This window comes from Mus caroli, unplaced genomic scaffold, assembly GCF_978045245.1.
Source record: "Mus caroli unplaced genomic scaffold, Mus_caroli_1 scaffold_7, whole genome shotgun sequence".
NCBI lineage: Eukaryota > Metazoa > Chordata > Mammalia > Rodentia > Muridae > Mus > Mus caroli.
Genome location: NW_028227262.1, coordinates 19,627,720 through 19,645,377, shown reverse-complemented (window position 1 = coordinate 19,645,377; position 17,658 = coordinate 19,627,720). Strand labels below are relative to the sequence as shown.

At 39.2% G+C, this 17,658-nt stretch overlaps 1 protein-coding gene across 1 annotated transcript; it reads left to right on the top strand.

Moving 5' to 3' along the window:
* Positions 1 to 746: 746 nt before the first annotated feature.
* Clec12a (C-type lectin domain family 12 member A) lies at positions 747 to 14,764 on the top strand. Its single transcript, XM_021165582.2, has 6 exons — positions 747 to 994; positions 3,870 to 3,968; positions 4,488 to 4,676; positions 5,308 to 5,459; positions 9,817 to 9,920; positions 14,238 to 14,764. Exons 1-6 carry the CDS (start codon positions 904 to 906, stop codon positions 14,404 to 14,406), a joined length of 804 nt encoding a protein of 267 aa, XP_021021241.1. The 5' UTR covers positions 747 to 903; the 3' UTR covers positions 14,407 to 14,764.
* Positions 14,765 to 17,658: the final 2,894 nt, after the last annotated feature.

Genomic DNA, 17,658 nt, shown 5'->3' with positions numbered 1-17,658 from the left:
GCCCAGCTGTATCCTCTTAATACACTTCCTGCAACAACAGCCTCCCCAAAATAAACTAAGTAGCGCTAGCACTAATGCTGTGTGTTACTTACTGTGCAGGATATCATTACTTCTTCCGTTTTCTGTGGAGCTCTACTCAAACCAGCGTTTATCAGTGCTTCCTCCCCCTTCCCCATTTTCAGGCCCATGCTGGGCACCACCTGTAGCCATCCAGTAGCCAGGGAGAACTGGGTTAACCTGAAAGGGGGGCTGGGAATGAAAAAGACTATGGGCTGCAAGAGAAGGATGAAGCCAAGATCAAGGCAAAGTTTAATTCTTCAGCTCCAGGTAAAAAGGGAAGACCACAAAACCCAACCTTTGTTTAGGCTGTATTATGTTTCAAAGCAAGCTCAGCAAGCTTATTTCTCTAAGTTCCTGTAGGAAATTGCAAGTGCAGCAAGGTGATAACTCCACTTGAGCCTGCTCAAGGTTGGGGGAAGGGCATGATGGTGCACCAGGGAGCATTTGAGATTTGAATCACTCCGATTATTTCCCTGTTTCAGAGTTTAATCATAAGCTGTTTCTGCACTGTGTGAAAGGAGCAAATTGCGCAATTCGTATGAAGCTAATATTATCCAAGCACAGTTTAAAAAATTACCTTATGTAAAAGAAAAAGGAAGAAATATGAGGAAGAAAAGTGTTCCTCTTTCAATCTTATTTATTCTTGTCTGAGGCAATAAACTGACTGTGGCTCATAGACACAAATTTGAGAGTCTGGCATAGTGGTTTTTCAAAAGGAAATTTGAGCTTGTGAGGTTAGCCACAGTTTACAGAGCGTTGAAAGTCTAGGTAGGCTTACTTAACTGTCAGCCCTCTCACATTTTTCTAAGGACATTTTCTGGAGCCTTCTTTGAATATTCATCAATGTCTGAAGAAATTGTTTATGCAAATCTCAAAATCCAGGACTCTGATAAAAAAGAAGAAACCCAGAAGTCTGACAAATGTGGGGGAAAAGGTAAGATTTTGAGCCATGGATGAGATGTAATGCTGTAGCAGTGTCCACAGATTCATGCAGTGTGAATTTTTTATTTTTATCTTTTTAAATTTTAATATGCCATATGAATTTTTATTCAGCCTTTCATTTAAACCCCAAATTACAAGGTGATTAAAAATATTTTTTTTTCTTTAAAGCATAAGGTATATCTTTAAGCCATTGCAATAAAACATTATATTTTACATTTTTTATATTAAATTAAATTCAGGTATGTGGAAAGAGATTGTATTTTCAAATGACAGTGCTTTATTGTGAAGGTTTTGTTTTGTTTTGGTGTGTGTGTGTGTGTGTGAGAAGCTATGGAATTAGGACTATATCTTATTCAGGAAAGTCATGGGCTTATATGTTCTTTTTGCTAGATTTTTGAAACCAAACTGCTTGAAGTGTAGGAGAAAGACAAAGAAGGGGAGAACATTTTTTATTTTTAAATCTGGCTTCTCTCCTCATTGTTCATGGAGCTTGCTCTGGTCCAGATCTTGAGGAGTGTCCATATTTTATCCTAGCATTCAGATCTCTACTCTTTGTCTTATATTTAGGTTAAATTTAATCTGTGTATGTGTGCGCATATATGCATGGACACGTATGAGTGTGTGTACGTGTGTGTATGTGTGTATGTGCCACAGTACTTGTGTGGCGGCCTGAGGACATTTTGAGGAGACAGTCCTCTCTTTGCACCATGTGAACCACCAGGAATTTCCCTTAGGTTGTAAGGCTTGCAAAGCAAGTACAGTTAGGCCCTGAGCTACTTCTGAGTCATGTTTCTACTTCATTGCTGTGCCTCTCTGTTGTTTTTATACTGCTGAGCAGTCCATTTTAAGATTGCTCTTTTTGCTAGATCTAAGGGAGTGCTTCTCTAATCTCAGATATCCAGTAAGATTGGAAGTTCAAGGCCTACTTGGGCTATGAGTGAGTTCAGAGTCAACCTGTGCAGTCAGTTAAGTGAGATCCTGTCTCAAAATAAGAAGTAAGAAGAGAGCTGAGGATACAGCTGAGTGCTAGAGCACTCATTTAGCATATTCGACGCTCTACTCTCAATACAACATAACACAACATGACATACTCAGCACAACACCCAAAACACATCAAAACCTACAGGAAATTCCTTCACACTGTGCATTCTCTGTGACACATCCCCCCCTGGTTTTCACTATCCCTGTGGCTGAGCTGGTTTTGTTCTGCTTGTCCTAGCTTGATTGTGGTCTTTGATGGAGCACTGGAGGGCTCTTCCTAGGTCTCCTGCTCTAGTGTCACTCTACATGCATTTCTAAGTTATCTCATGGCTTTCACTCTCAAGGTCCTATCATCTATCTATCTATCTATCTATCTATCTATCTATCTATCTATCTATCTATCTATCTATCTATCTATCCATATCATCTATCTATATATACCATCTATCATCTGTTTCTACCATCTATCCATCATCTATCTATTTATCTATCTATCTATCTATCTATCTATCTATCTATCTATCTATCTATCTATCTATCTATCTACCTATCATCTATGTATCATCTACCTATCTCTATCATCTCTATATATCTATTATCTATATATCTATCATTTCTCTATCAATCAGTCATTTTGCACTTTGTTTCCTGTCACTTTAAAATGCATCTAGATGACAACAAACACACACACACCTTACTACTCTGTTTTATTAGTAGCCACAATAGTGTGTAGTACCTAAATGACACATATCTGATAACTTTTAAATAACTGAATATATATATTATATAAAATGAGAAAATAATTATAACAAAAGATAGACTATGAGTTTGTATTTCAAACCTCAGATAATGACTGGAACATTTATAGTATTTTCACTAACAATAATTTTCCAAAATATTAAGAAATTAAATTTTATATTTATATGTCACTTTGTGAGACTTCACAACATTGTTATGCTATCATCTGTTGATATAAACCACATTTCAGGAGCAGAGTAAGACTATTAGGTTAGTCTTGAATTACTTTCTTGAAACAATCTTTTTATGTATTTGTACACGGGGATAATTTAAATCATGAAATTTCTTAACAATAATTCATAATGTAAATTTTTTTAAACAATTTAGGGAAATGATCTAGTTTGTGATTCATCATCTATAAAATAATAAAAGTATTCTATGAGAATGGTTTTCTTTTAAAAAAAAGTGGCAAATATTGGAAAAATTGTAATGAGAAATTCAGGTCCAGACTAGGGGTAGCACAGAGCTGAGGGGGGACAGTGGGATACAGACAGTGACAGCCTGCTTTGCTGAACTTCAGTCCCGTTGTTAGCTTTAGAGGGGAGCACCCAAACAAGTGGAATTGCTTCCTCTGTTAAACATAACCTCCACATTCCAAAAGATCCCTCAGAAAGCTTCCTTCAGTCTCCTGGAACACACTTTCCACAAACATATCCGAGGACACATTCTACCAGTACCCCCATTTTCCCTTCTCTCTATTTTATAAGGTTTTCTTTACTTTTTTGTGTGCCTTTTGTCAATCTAAGGGTTAATGTCTTTGCCTATGAGACTCATTTCTCATTCAGAAGAGCTTAGTGAATATTTCTTTTTTGTTTTTAAAGTTATTGCCTTGATCTTATTGGTAAGATATTTGAGACATTTCATAAACAAAAAAATTCTGTGGGGTAAGACATAGCATAGTCAAAAACTGAAGCTAATCCTGATGTCTTAGTTAGGATTTCCTATCCGATTACTCTTGAAAAAAGCCTGTGAATTTCTAGCAAAATACATAGATGAAATAATTGAGGGGAGGATGGATGGATGGATGGGTGGATCAAGTTAAGGTGTGAGCTGCTTCTAGAATGCTGTGCTTTTTTTTATTTTCACAGTATCCTCTGCTGCTTCCCATTCACAGCAAAAAACAGTCTTGATTCTGATTCTTCTATGCCTTCTGCTGCTCATTGGAATGGGGGTCTTAGGAGGCATCTGTATGTATCACCCATTCTTAAAATAATTTACATTTAATTAAAGTATAGCTACATCATCCCCACTTCCCAATAATCCCTCATTCTCCTGCCTTCTCCCTCTCAAATTATGTACTGTTACATAAGTATGTGAATAAATGTATAAATGCAACCTAGTGCGTCTGTTATGTGTTGCATATATTTACATATTATATATGTAGACATTTATATAGTTTTTTTCTAGCTGACTGGGAGATGCAGAATGCCAGGAGTTGTTGAACCAATGTTTATTCTTTGAATTAATACCTAATAATAATCAGCCCCAAAGGTGGCCTTATAATGTGGTCAATGTCAATAGACACATGCTTGATCTCGCCAATCACTCTTCTAAAGAAGCCTTTTCATACCACTTTAATACATTAATACTAAGAAAAAATTCGTCAAATTTCTGAAGGTGATAGGATAACTGAGAATTTATGTCTTAAAATCATCTACTCTTTTCTTTTTTTTCTTTTGTCTTTGAAAAAAAAAAAAACCCTGGAGTTTATACAACTTTGGCGACAGAAACGATCAAATCAAATCGATTGCAAAGTGTCAAGGAAGAACTTCAGGAAAACATTTCCCTACAGCTGATGCACAATCTCAACAACTCCAAGAAAATCATGAACCTTTCTGCCATGCTGCAAAGCATAGCCACCCAGCTGTGTCGAGAGCTGTATAGCAAAGAACCAGGTAGTCCTCAAACTCTATCTCTCAAAACTGTTTCCTGGGCAGCAAAACAAACAAACAAACAAACAAAAATCAAAAACAAAAAATGTAAACCTTAGAGTCCTTTAAGAACCACTTTCTTACAGAGTCAACATTAAATGTGAAATTAAATGAGTTTGGTAAATGAGTCCTTGATATTTCCCTAGTTAGAGAAAAACAAGGAAAGCAGTAAAGACTACAAGCTGCCAAATTACAAGGTTCTGACAGCTCCATAATGAAGCACCAGTTAGTAGACACAGTTTTCCTAATCTGCAGTTTATTACCATTGCCCTGAGCACAGATCTCAAGACATGATGACATGGGAGGGAAGCCTCTTTGTACTAGATGGCATATTTGCTGCGATTAATTTTTAGAGTCATTAGTGAGTTCCCCAGTGATGGGCAATATGTTTGAATTGGGCCTGGTCCTTGAAAGGTTTTTTGTTTGTCCAAGTTTTGTATCAGGTTTCTAGGGTGATAGATAGAGATGTGGAGGCTTTGTTTTCTTTCTTGACCTAAAGAGAGGGAACACAGTAAATCAGGTCAATGTTACTCAGACTGGAAAGGAATAATTGTCAAGCGTGTTGAAACCAACCTGTAAAACTCTATCCTTCTAGAGCACAAGTGTAAACCATGTCCAAAGGGTTCAGAATGGTACAAGGACAGCTGTTATTCTCAACTCAATGTGTATGCAACATGGCAAGAGAGTGTCACGGCCTGCTCTGCTCGGAATGCCAGCCTCCTGAAGGTTAAGAACAAGGATGTGCTGGTAAGGTTTCGTGTCTCTGTTCCCTCCAAAAAGGAATCAGCTTCACATCATGAAATAGGGAGTAAAGAGGGATACATTGGGAAGACATGCAGTGTCTTGACTCTTTTGACTCAGGATTGTTTTCCTGGCAAGCCCATTGGACTGGGCCTTGTACTTTTGTCTTAGGGAAATCACAGTCAAGCTAAAACACACAAAGTTTTAGCTTAAGTAGAATTTTAGAACCTTCAAGATAGATGAATAGATCAGGGACTCCCAGAATGCTCAGGTCTGTGTATTTCCAACTTGGATGTGTAGAAGAAGGTTTCTGTGTATGTCTTCTGAATAGTTTTCCAAAGACAGAGTGTGTGTTGATCATGGTGCAGGCTCACCACTTCCATAAAAAAGACATGGTGTGTATTCTCTATTGTCATAATATTAGATCTTTTGTTATATCTTTTGTTGAGTAGGCAAAAAAAAAAAAATGCCAGCTTATCCCAGATAGGTTGATATACATGTAGATAAGTAGACTGTGTTGATAGAGAAGAAACAAATGCTAAACATATATATTTCACAGAGTTATTAGGATCAATGAAAAGTGAATTCTCCTGCTTATTTATTTGTTTATGTTTAAGTGAGTGGTTCTCAACCTTCTTAATGTTGTGACCCTTTAATACAGTTCCTCAAGTTGTGGTGACCCTCAACCATAAAATTATTTTTGTTGCTACTTTATAACTGTAATTTTGCTATTGTTATGAATTATAAATATCTAATATTTCTGATGGTCTCAGGCAAGGCCTGTGAAAAGTTCACTCAACCCCCAGTGGGGTAGTGACCCACAGGATGAGAACCACTGGTCTAAATAATGTCTTTGTATTTCACTTATTAGTCAGTAGTTCTGATCTTTGGCGTAGTAATTCTTTATTATTTTCTTTTGAGATGAGTCTTAATCAGTATCCCCAGCTAACCTCCAGTTCACAGCAATCCTCCTGCCTCAGCCTTCCAAGGGCTAGAATTATCAGTGTGATCTGCTGATCCTAGATTGTAGCTATTTTTTGTGGAGTAAAAATATCACCTTAATGGCTTATCTTCTCTACCATAAGAAAGGTCATCTTTTATAGGAGAAAGGAATTCTCCATTAAAATGGATTATTCTGTCTCACTGACTTTTCTCAAGTGATTACTCATAATTATTTACTTTTAAAAAATAACTGGCTTAACCTCTCCTACCCCTATGTTACTTTGGCCAAAAATGCTGGGTGGTCTCTGGGCTCTGTAGTCACTGTTTTTCTCTGACTCTATCGTACCGTGTTCCTCTTTTTCTGTTAAGTCTGTTTGCAACCACTAACCGCTTCCTTTGCCCCAGAGTGAATATTCATTTGCCAAATATTTAAACCAGAAAATTAAGTTTTCACTGACTCTATACTAATGTTATTCAATGAATTCTCTTCATCATCAGCGGTGAAGGCTGAAGAGATCTCAGAGACTTCAACCCATTGTTGCAAGAGCTGTAGTTTTTGCAAGGCTGATCAGAACATAATGAAATAAAGGACTGTTTGAAATGACCAGGGTCAGCCATGGTTCTGACCAACTCAGGTGGTGGTTTTTATTGCTTGAACAGTTGCAGGATATCCTGCTGTAACACAGCTCTTTGACTGCATTAGCCTCCGGGCACTGTAGCTTCTGTATCATTTTTCCTGCCTCTACACAGCAGGCCCTTCTTTCTTTCTGCTAGGCAGGGAAATATGCTGTGAAACACTGTGAAACATCTTTTTATTATTAACTTGTTCTCTCATATGTTACATCCCCACCCTAATTTTCCCTCCTCTCCACTCAGCCCATCCCTCTAACCCTCCTCTGTTACCCTTCACAAAAAAGCATGGCTCCCAGGGATATAAACCAAACACGCAATATGAAGTTGCCATAAAACTAGACCCTCTCCTCATATTAAGGCTGGATGAGGCAACCAGTAGGTGGAAAAGTAGGAATAGGAGGAAAAGAGTCCCCAGAGCAGGCAACAGAGTCAGAGACAGCCCCGCTTCTTATTAGGAATCCTACAAAACTACACAATTATAACATAGGCAGAGGATCCAGGTTAAACCCACACAGGCTCTTTGATTGTTGATCCAGTCTCAGTGAGCCTCTGTGAGTCCAGGTTTGTTGATTCTGTGGGTTTCCTTGTGGTGTCCTTGATGCCTCTGGCTCTTACAATCCGTTCTCCCTTCTTACTCAGGATTCCCTGAGTTACACGTAGTGTTTGACTGTAGCTCTCTGCATCTCCTTTCTTCAGTTACTTGGATAGAGCCTCTCTAACGGTGATTATACCAGAAGCCAGGCTCCTATCTATGAGTATAGGAGAGCATCATTAGGGATAGTTTTACTTTTTTTTCTTCTGTGCATGTTTGGTTCTATCCTAAGTCTCTGAGCCATCTGTCCTCTGGTTTATGGTCCTACAGACTGTGACAGGGGTAGGCTTCCTGTCCGGGCATGGGTCTCAAGCTGGACCAGTCATTGGATGGGCACTCCCATAATTTCTGGGCTACCTTTACCCCAACACATCATGCTGGCAGGATAAATTGTAGGTCAAAGGTTTTGTGGCTGAGTTGGTGTCCCAATCCATCCACTAGAAGTCAAGCCTGGTTAAAGGAGATTGCCATTTCAGGCTTTGTATCTCTGATTCATAAAAGTCTTAGCTGGAGTCATCCTAATAGATTCCTGGGAGTTTCCACTACACTAGGTTTCTACCTTGCCCCCAAATTGCCTCCCTACCCCCAAGCTACACTTGTCTCTTCTAATACCCTTTCTTTTCATCCTCTACGGACCTGATCCCTCCTGTGAGCATCCACATCTACCCCCAGGACACACAAATATCTATTCTATTTCCACTTCTTAGGGAGATTCATGCATCCCCCTTAATCCTTCCTTGCTATATAGCCTGCTTGGGTCTGTGGATTGCAGAATAATTACCCTTTACTTTTTAGTTAATATCCACTTAGAAGTTAGTACATACCATATTTGTCTTTCTAGTTCTGAGTTACCTCACTCAGGATGATTTTTTTCCTAGTTCCATCCATTTGCCTGCAAATTCCATGTTATTTTTTTTAACAGCTGAGTAATACTCCATTGTGTAAATGTACCACATTTTCTTTACCCATTGTTTGGTTGAGTCACATCTAGGTCATTTCTAGTTTCTGGCTATTATGAATAAAGCTGCTATGGACATAGTCGAGCACGTATATTTGTGGTATGGTGGAACATCCTGAGAGTATTTGTCTAACAGTGGTATAGCTGGGTCTTGGCAAATCTATTCCCAGTTTTCTGAGAAACTACCACATTGATTCCCAAAGTAGCTGTACCAGTTTATGTTCCCATCAGCAATGGAGTAGTTTGATTCTGTTTCACATCTTACCAGCATGAGCCGTCACGCATGCTTACGTTTTTTTGACCTTAGTCATTCTGACAGGTGTAAGATGGAATCTCAGAGTTATTTTGATTTGCATTTCTCTGGTGGCTAAGGATGTTGAACATCTCTTCAAGTGTTTCTCAGCCATTGGGATTCATCTGTTGAGAATTCTCTATTTAGATCTGTACCCCATTTTTAATTGGATTATTTGGTTAGTTGACATCTAGTTTCTTGAGTTCTTTATATATTTTGGGACTAAGTCCTAAGTCAGAAGCAGAGTTTCTGAAAATCATTTCCCATTCTGTAGACTGCCATTTTGTCCTATTGATGGTGATCTTTGTCTTACAGAAGTTTTCAATTTCACAAGGCCTCTTTTATTAATTGTTGATCTTAGTGCCTGAGCCATTGGTGGTCTATTCACGAAGTTGTCTCCTGGAACACTGATATCTTAAGAAACACTATTGATCTGTCTGTCTGTCTATCTGTCTGTCTGTCTATCTATCTATCTATCTATCTATCTATCTATCTATCTATCTATCTATCATCTATTATCTATCAATCAACCATGATATATATCATATCTATTATCTATTTATCTATCCATTTTAATTTGAGTATACACACACACACACACACACACACACACACATATATATATGTGTATATATATATATATCTCATTCTGAGTGCAGCTTCCCCTCCCTTCCCTCTCCCCAGTCTCTCCCTCCACATCTCCCCTTTCCCCCAGAGCCACCTCATCTCCACCTCCCCTCAGAAAAGACGAGGACTCTCAGAATCACTAACTAAATACATAATAAGAAGCTATAATCTATAAAACTAGGCACATATTCTCACATCAAGACTGGACAGGGCAACCTTTTTAAATGACATTGAAAAGTGGTAATGCTACTCCAAAGCTCTCATATAGTGCACAGATATAAGACACAACTTGTTAAAAAGGCCATTTCTGTTTCTGTAGGAATTTATAAAGTACAAGAAGCTACGCTATTTTTGGCTTGCATTGTTGCCCAGAAAAGATCGCACACAATATCCACTAAGTGAGAAGATGTTCCTCTCTGAAGAGTAAGTGGTCTGGTTGAATTTTTATGGTTAGTCTTGAATGGAGACAATTTCTTCAGGAGCTTAGTACATTGCCATTAACAGCATGTTCAGTGGACACCACTTTTTTAAAGGCAACTGCCCCATCTTCTGGGACATCTACATTTGATTATGTAGAGAGTTGCCACACATTCCTTGCCATTATGTTGGCAAATCTCCAACAACCTACAGTAATCAAATTACAGGAACTGTTTTTTTTTTTTTTAAATTACTGCTTATGGTTAAGAAGAGTGAAGCCAAAACCATTCACTAGACACCTTTAAGTACTTAATATTGTACTATATTCTGGAATTCAAATGTGAATGAAAGATTGACAACTTTAAATTAGTCAACTTTGAGCTATATGTATAAGTTTGTGTTGAGAGTGCATGCATGTATGTTTGTGTGTGTGTGTAGTGCATGTATGAATGGTGCACTTATATGTGATGTGCATGTGGTGTGTGGGTATGTATAAATATATGTGTATGTTATGATCTATCTATCTATCTATCTATCTATCTATCTATCTATCTATCTATCATCTAGTGCTTCTGGTGGAAGTCAGAGGACAAATTCTGGTGTTATTTTTTAGATGTTCTCTACTCTCTCTTTCTTGACGCAGAATCCCTCACTGGCCTGGAACTCTCCAACAGTCTAGGTTTCAGGGAGCCCCAGTGATCTGTGTGGCTGTGTCTCCCTAACACTAGGATTATCAGTGTGTGTTACCAGGCTCAGATTTTATTCATGGGTTCTTGGGATTGAATTCAAGTCCTTGTGCTTGCTAGGGAAGGACTTGGCTGATTGAACCATCTCCACAGCCCTGAAGTGGAGACTGTTGAGTCCAGTGATTGAAGACTCAATGGACAGACATTACAGCATCAAGAATTATATGAACTTAGTACACATAGGTTTCATACATGGCTATATGTGATTTTATAAGTATATTTAGGAAAGTATTTATAAATATACTGCTACAACTGGAATTGCACATTGTATTTGTTCAGCTTTTTCTTTAACATTTCTTTATTTACTTATTTTATGTATGTGAGTACACTGTAGCTGTATAGATGGTTGTGAGCCATCATGTGGTTGTTGGGAATTGAATTTTTAGGATCTCTGCTCCCTTCAGTCAACTCCACTTGCTCAGTCCCTGCTAACTCCAGCCTAAAGATTTATTTATTAGTATACATAAGTACACTGTAGCTGACTTCAGACACACCAGAAGAGGGCGTCAGATCTCATTACGGGTGGTTGTGAGCCACCATGTGGTTGCTGGGATTTGAACTCAGGACCTCTGGAAGAGCAGTCAGTGCCCTTACCCACTGAGTCATCTTGCCAGCCCTGTTCAGCTTTTTAAATGAGAATAAATGACGGTTTTATTTGCAAATAAAATCCCACTTATATTTATTTTCTTTGAAATTTGGGAAACCCAATATGAGACTGGAAAAAGAAAATCTCAGTCTGCCAGATATTGATTCAGGCCCCACTTTTGTCATGAGGTGCAGAAGAGTCAGTGCTCACAGAAGCTGTAACAGAGTGTCTGAGACCTTGCACAGGAGTTGTAGGTAGTTATGGGCTGTGAGCTAGGGACTAAACTTGACTTCTGTGCAAGAGCAGTGTGCACTTTAACCACTGAGTCATCTCTCTAGATCTTGTATTGGCTAGGCAAGAACACTACTATCGTGTTGCATCTCAAGCTTGTTCGTTCTGTTAGATCAGGATGCATCAAATAGGAAGTCAGGCAAGGCCACCCTGCTGAAAGTCTACCATGCGGAGGCTAAGCACAGTGACTTCTGCACGCTCACCACTGTAGGTCATGCCACAAACACTAGCTTCTGTTTCATGTTGTTCTTCCACTCAGCTAGAAATAAGTGTAGGAGTGTGGGTCAGAAAGGCAATGCAATGACAGGAATGGGGATAATTCCACATCGAGGAGAGATGGACGGAAGTCTCAAAGGTCCCATTTGCAGGGAAGCAGTACAGCCAGCATCAAAATGTGAATTAGGAGGGAGGACTAGGGGAGTCTTAATCTTTATAAAGAAGAATAAACATACGCTAGAAATCACGACACAAGAGAAGATAAGGCATTAAGAGCAGTAGATGTTTGACATTGTCAAACAATCCTTAAATAATAAGTGTAAGATCATCATTCATGTGGCACATGGGTATGTGTTGGGGGGGGGAGTTGCATGTGTGTGTGTTTATGTGTATGTGTGGGGTGGTTTGTTTTGTGCATGTGTGTGTGTGGGGGGGTGTATTTGTGATGCATGTGGTATGTAGTGTTATGTGTGTGTATGTGATTGATATGTGTGGTATGTGGTATTTTGTGTGTGTGATATGCCTGTGATGTGTGGGGTTTTTTGTATATATGGTGTGATGTGTGTTTTTTTTTTTTTGTGTGTATGTGTATATGGTATGTTGTATAGTGCTTTGTGTGTATATAATTTTGTTGTTATTTTTAGTGTTATTTGGTTTTTTTTCTAAAAGTGATGTTTACTTTGACATAATGGAAAAATCTCATTTTTTTCAACATTTACTTTACTTCTAATTATGTATCTGTGTGTATGTTTCTTTATATGAGTATTCACACATGATTTTAGGTATTTATGGAGGCCTGAAGCATTGTATAGCCCAGAGCTGGATTTATAAGTGATTGTGAGCCACCTAATGTAAACGAGGAGCTAAACTCAGATCCTCTGGAATTTCCATCTTAACCACAGAGCCATTTCTCCAGTTCCCTGGAAATCTCATTTTTGAAAATTTAGCTTGGTACACTCTTGCACAGTCTTAGGGGTGGACCTGACTAGGATTGCAAGAGAAGGAAGAAAAGATAATAAGCACATGTAAATAGATAGAAAGTCTAGGCTGTCAGATGGAAAAGCTGAGGCCCCTCAGAAATTCACTCTGTTTATTATATACTGTTGGATGAGGCGGTGGGGTGTTTCAGGTAGATAAACAAGGAGCCAGGGATTATTGTATGCAGCTAAACAAGGAGACAGTTTCAGTAGGAGCAGCCTCTGAAGGGGAGTGATCTTCAGGCCACAAATATCCAGGGGGAGGATGTTATGGTAAAAATTTTCTGCACATGTCATCAACATCAGCACACAGACCAGAGGGAGGCTTTGTCTGAGGGTCTGAGGCAGTGGTCTATGGCCAGCTCATGGCAACAACATACCCACTCAAACCTTCCCACACTCCAGGCTTCTGCTCCTCACAATAACTGATAAACTTATTTGATGACTTTTATCAGTCCAAGAGTCAATGTCATGTTTATCAGAACCACAATGTGTTCAACTTATAGATATGCACTTATCATCACTTACCCCATATTACAGGCTACTAGTTAGTAGGGCTGCCTGAGATATTGCTAGCAGGAACTATCACATGAGAGACAGTGCAGACTTGAGGTTTTCTTTCTTTTTTTTCTCTCTTTTTTTTTTTTTTTTGTTTTTTACACACACACATGCACACACATGACTTTAGGTTAGAGAGAAACATTTAAAATGTAAATAAAATAAAAACAAAAAAGATAAACACATAGAAAAAGAAAAGCTAAGATATGACTTTTATGAGGAAAGAAACTTTTAAAGATGCCATTAAGTTCATTTCTGTTGACCATCTACTGATGGGCATGCAGCCTACCCTTAAAAGAATAGATTGCCCAGTGAGACTCCCTTAGGAAAAAACTATAATTTTCATTTGCAAGTGATCATCAATTGGAGATAGCTTCTGAGTCAGGGATGGTAGCATGTGTTTTCTTTTTAGTTCACTCACTGGTAAGTGGATATTAGCCCAGAAACTTAGAATACCCAAGATACAATTTGCAAAACACATGAAACTCAAGAAGGAAGACCAAAGTGTGGATACTTCATTCCTTCTTACAATGGGGAACAAAATATCCATGGAAGGAGTTACAGAGACAAAGTTCAGAGCTGAGACAGAAGGAAGGGCCATCCAGAGACTTGAAGTTTTCTAAATTGGGTTTATTCTAGCTTTGCTCCTTAGAGAAGGCCCTTGACAATGATAGTGCAAAGTTAAGGTAGAGCCTTATGACCTGACATTATTCTAATTCATATCAGCCATGGGAAGAGAGGCTAAGTCTGGAATCAAATGACAGAAAATATTCCAGAGGTGGGAAATCAAAAAAAAAAAAATAGTTTTCCCCATCACATGTATGTACCCATCATCAACTGAAATTTAACTTAGACAGTAGATCACACAACCAATAATGTTATTTTGAAAATTCTCTTCTGTGGGTATAAAATACAACTTGCCAAGTATACTTATTTTTTTCTCTTATAGGTCTGAAAGAAGCACAAATGACATAGATAAGAAGTACTGCGGATATATAGACAGGGTCAATGTTCTTTATACATACTGCACTGATCAGTATTATATCATGTGTGAAGAGACAGCCAGCAAGGTGCAGGTGGAAAGTGTGCTGAATGGCCTCCCAGAGGATAGCACATAGCTACTCTGAGTTGCTTGTCCCTAGCTGCTCTCCTGCTGTGATGGTTTGAATGAGAATGGCCCCCAGGGGCTCATTTGAATACTTGGTCCTCTGCTGGTGGAACTGTTTCAGAAGCATGGGAAGGTGTGACCTTGTTAGAGGAGGTTGTGTCATTGAGAGTGGGCTTTGCAGTTTCAAAAGCCTATGCCATTCCCAGTTAGTTCTTTCTCTGTCTTGTGCTTGTGGATTGAGCTGTGAGCTCACAGCTACTGCGTAAGACCTTGTCTGCCTGCATGCTGCCATCCTCCTCACCACAATGGTCATGGACTCTAACCCTCCCAAACCAGGAGCCAAATTAAATTCTTCCTTTTATAAGTAACCTTGGTCAAGGTGTTTTTGTCACAGCAATGGAAAGGTTGCTAAGACATCTGTCACTCAGAAGAACTGTAGGCAGTGTGCGTCTCCTCTCACACAAACACAGTATCAGCAGTACGACTGCAGTCCTGCCTCTCTGTAGTGTTTATGTCTAGATTTCTTTGTCTCATTTGCTGACTGCCACGATACTAAGTCATAGCTTTTCCCCATGTATTTTCAGCATACAGTGCACTGACTTCTCTCTTTTTTTCCCCAAAGATAAACCAGGCAAATTTCAACCTCAAAGAAAATAAAGTTTGGAAAAATATAGAAAGCATAGTACGATATGAACAATTTGTATTAAAGATGTATAGATACTTAAAAAAATTTGTGAGGGAAAATAAACTTTGCCATTGACATAGCGAAGCATTTGATGAGTACTTTATACCCTGTCATAATAAAGCTTAAGAAACTAGGAGTAGATTTCCCAAATCCAATCAAGCTTTGACATGAAATAAACAGCAAGCAAATGAACAAAACTCTGAAGTTTGAATTAACATCATAGTTCTAGCAAGAGAAAACATATTCCTAGTTTTAGAATAAATAAGAATGCACATCATTAAATCACTTCATTCGTCATTATTAATACGAAGAGCATTATTAACACCAATGGATGTTAAAAAATGAAGCTGGGCAAAGATCAGAATTAGGCCAAAGCTGGGAAGACAATAGATGGGAGTATCTATTGCTAACCCACCCTGGTCAGTGGGGCCAAGTGGACTGACGAAAATACCAGAGATCCGTGTGGGGACACCAGGGGATGCCACACATTTGGGTTCAGGAGTAGAGTGAACAAAGCACTCCTCATTTGTATTATTAAAGCAATCAAGACATGAGGTGGCTTTTCGTCTCCAATTTGTGAGGGGGACCTGAAGGTTAGAGGTCAGTCTTCTTGGAAGTCCTGGTGTTGAGTAGGTTTACAGTGAGTTTAAGCAAATACAACCACAGCGAAAGAATATACTTGGTGTTATGTCTTATCATCTTTGGTCATGTGAAAAGAGACAAGAATATTCTTCCTAGGCCTTTGCCTTTCCCACAGAAGTGATTTGGACATGCCACCCACGGTGTTGCCTTCATGTCCTTCCTTCCAAGTGCATCCACTTACCAGTTCCTGCAATTCGGTCCAGACTGCAAACATATGGAAAAAACATTGTGTACTCTGTACCATCCACAGGTCATGGTAAGTTCATAGCTTTCTTACACAGGCTCCCTCCATCTTCCATCTTTTCTTAATGACCTTCAACATCATGATTCACAGAATTTTCTGAGTTTCCAAAGAATTCAGAAGAGAATTACTCCCTTATACTTGTAGCTAAGATGCTTTTTGCTGAAATCTATGAGACTATGGACACTTGGTCCCAGGTGAAAATAATGTATAAACATTTGTCACTGTGTATAGTGTTCTCTTAATGCAGTGAAACTGAATCTTAACACTTTCAAATCTAGACTTTTGAATCCGGAAGTTTTGGATTCTATTCTTAAATTTGTTCCCTAAACCAATTGCTAGTGCTAGCTGCTGCACAATTATGACAGGAATAAATAGTTTGGTAGAAGATCTGTAGTGAAAGAGACTCTGTACACCCAGAATACTGACCAAGAAAAGCTTCCAGAGGCTGAGAGGAACCAGTTTTCTCCCTGGAAGCATACTGTCCTCTAGTGGTGGCACAGAAGAACTTTCCCCTGGCGTCTTACTAAAGGGAGCCTTTAGTTGAAATAAAACCATCACAGGTCTAACTCTGCTGGAAATAGACCTGGTTTCCACCGGCAGCGCCCCTGCACCGCGTCCATCCAATCCTATTTACTGTGAAAAGCATTGAAAGATACTCAACCAAGCGGAGTAGTGCACAACTGTAATCTTAGAACTCAGGAGGAGGCTGAGTGCAGGGGTGGGAGACAGCTGGGTTCTGGGCCAGCCTCAGCTACACAATGATTTACTATTACACCCCAGTTGGTTTTACAGACATCTACACAGTCTTTCCTGTTGAATTTAGTAACTCTGGAGAGATTTACAACCCACACACTTTTGGGAAGCCATAATTAACTAGCTGTATGGATAACTTACTTCTTTAAATGAAACTACCTTTGGCTATGCAAAGAGAAAAAAATATATTTTTTTAAATTTTTTTATTAGGTATTTTCCTCATTTACATTTCCAATGCTATCCCAAAAGTCCCCCATACCCTCCCCCCCACCCCCACCCCACTCCCACTTTTTGGCCCTGGCGTTCCCCTGTACTGGGGCATATAAAGTTTGCAAGTCCAATGGGCCTCTCTTTCCAGTGATGGCCAACTAGGCCATCTTTTGATGCATATGCAGCTAGAGTCAAGAGCTCCGGGGTACTGGTTAGTTCATAATGTTGTTCCACCTATAGGGTTGCAGATCCCTTTAGCTCCTTGGGTATTTTCTCTAGCTCCTCCATTGGGGGCCCTGTGATCCATCCAATAGCTGACTGTGAGCATCCACTTATGTGTTTGCTAGGCCCCGGCATAGTCTCACTAGAGACAGCTATATCAGGGTCCTATCAGCACAATCTTGCTAATGTATGCAATGGTGTCAGCATTTAGAGGCTGATTATAGGATGGATCCGTGGATATGGCAGTCTCTAGATGGTCCATCCTTTTGTCTCAGCTTAAGCACAGCAGCATCACTTTCCCAGGGCATAGTGTTTGGTCACCGTGTTTATCACAGCAACAGAGAATAAACTAGGACAGCCTGTGGTCCCAGAATTATGGAAGTGTAGGCATGAAGTTCAGAGTTCAAGGTGATCTCCAGCCCAGTGACTTCAAGACCAGCCTGAGATCAGCCTGTGTCAAAAAACAAAAACAAAAACAAGCAAACAAAAAAACCCAACAACAACAA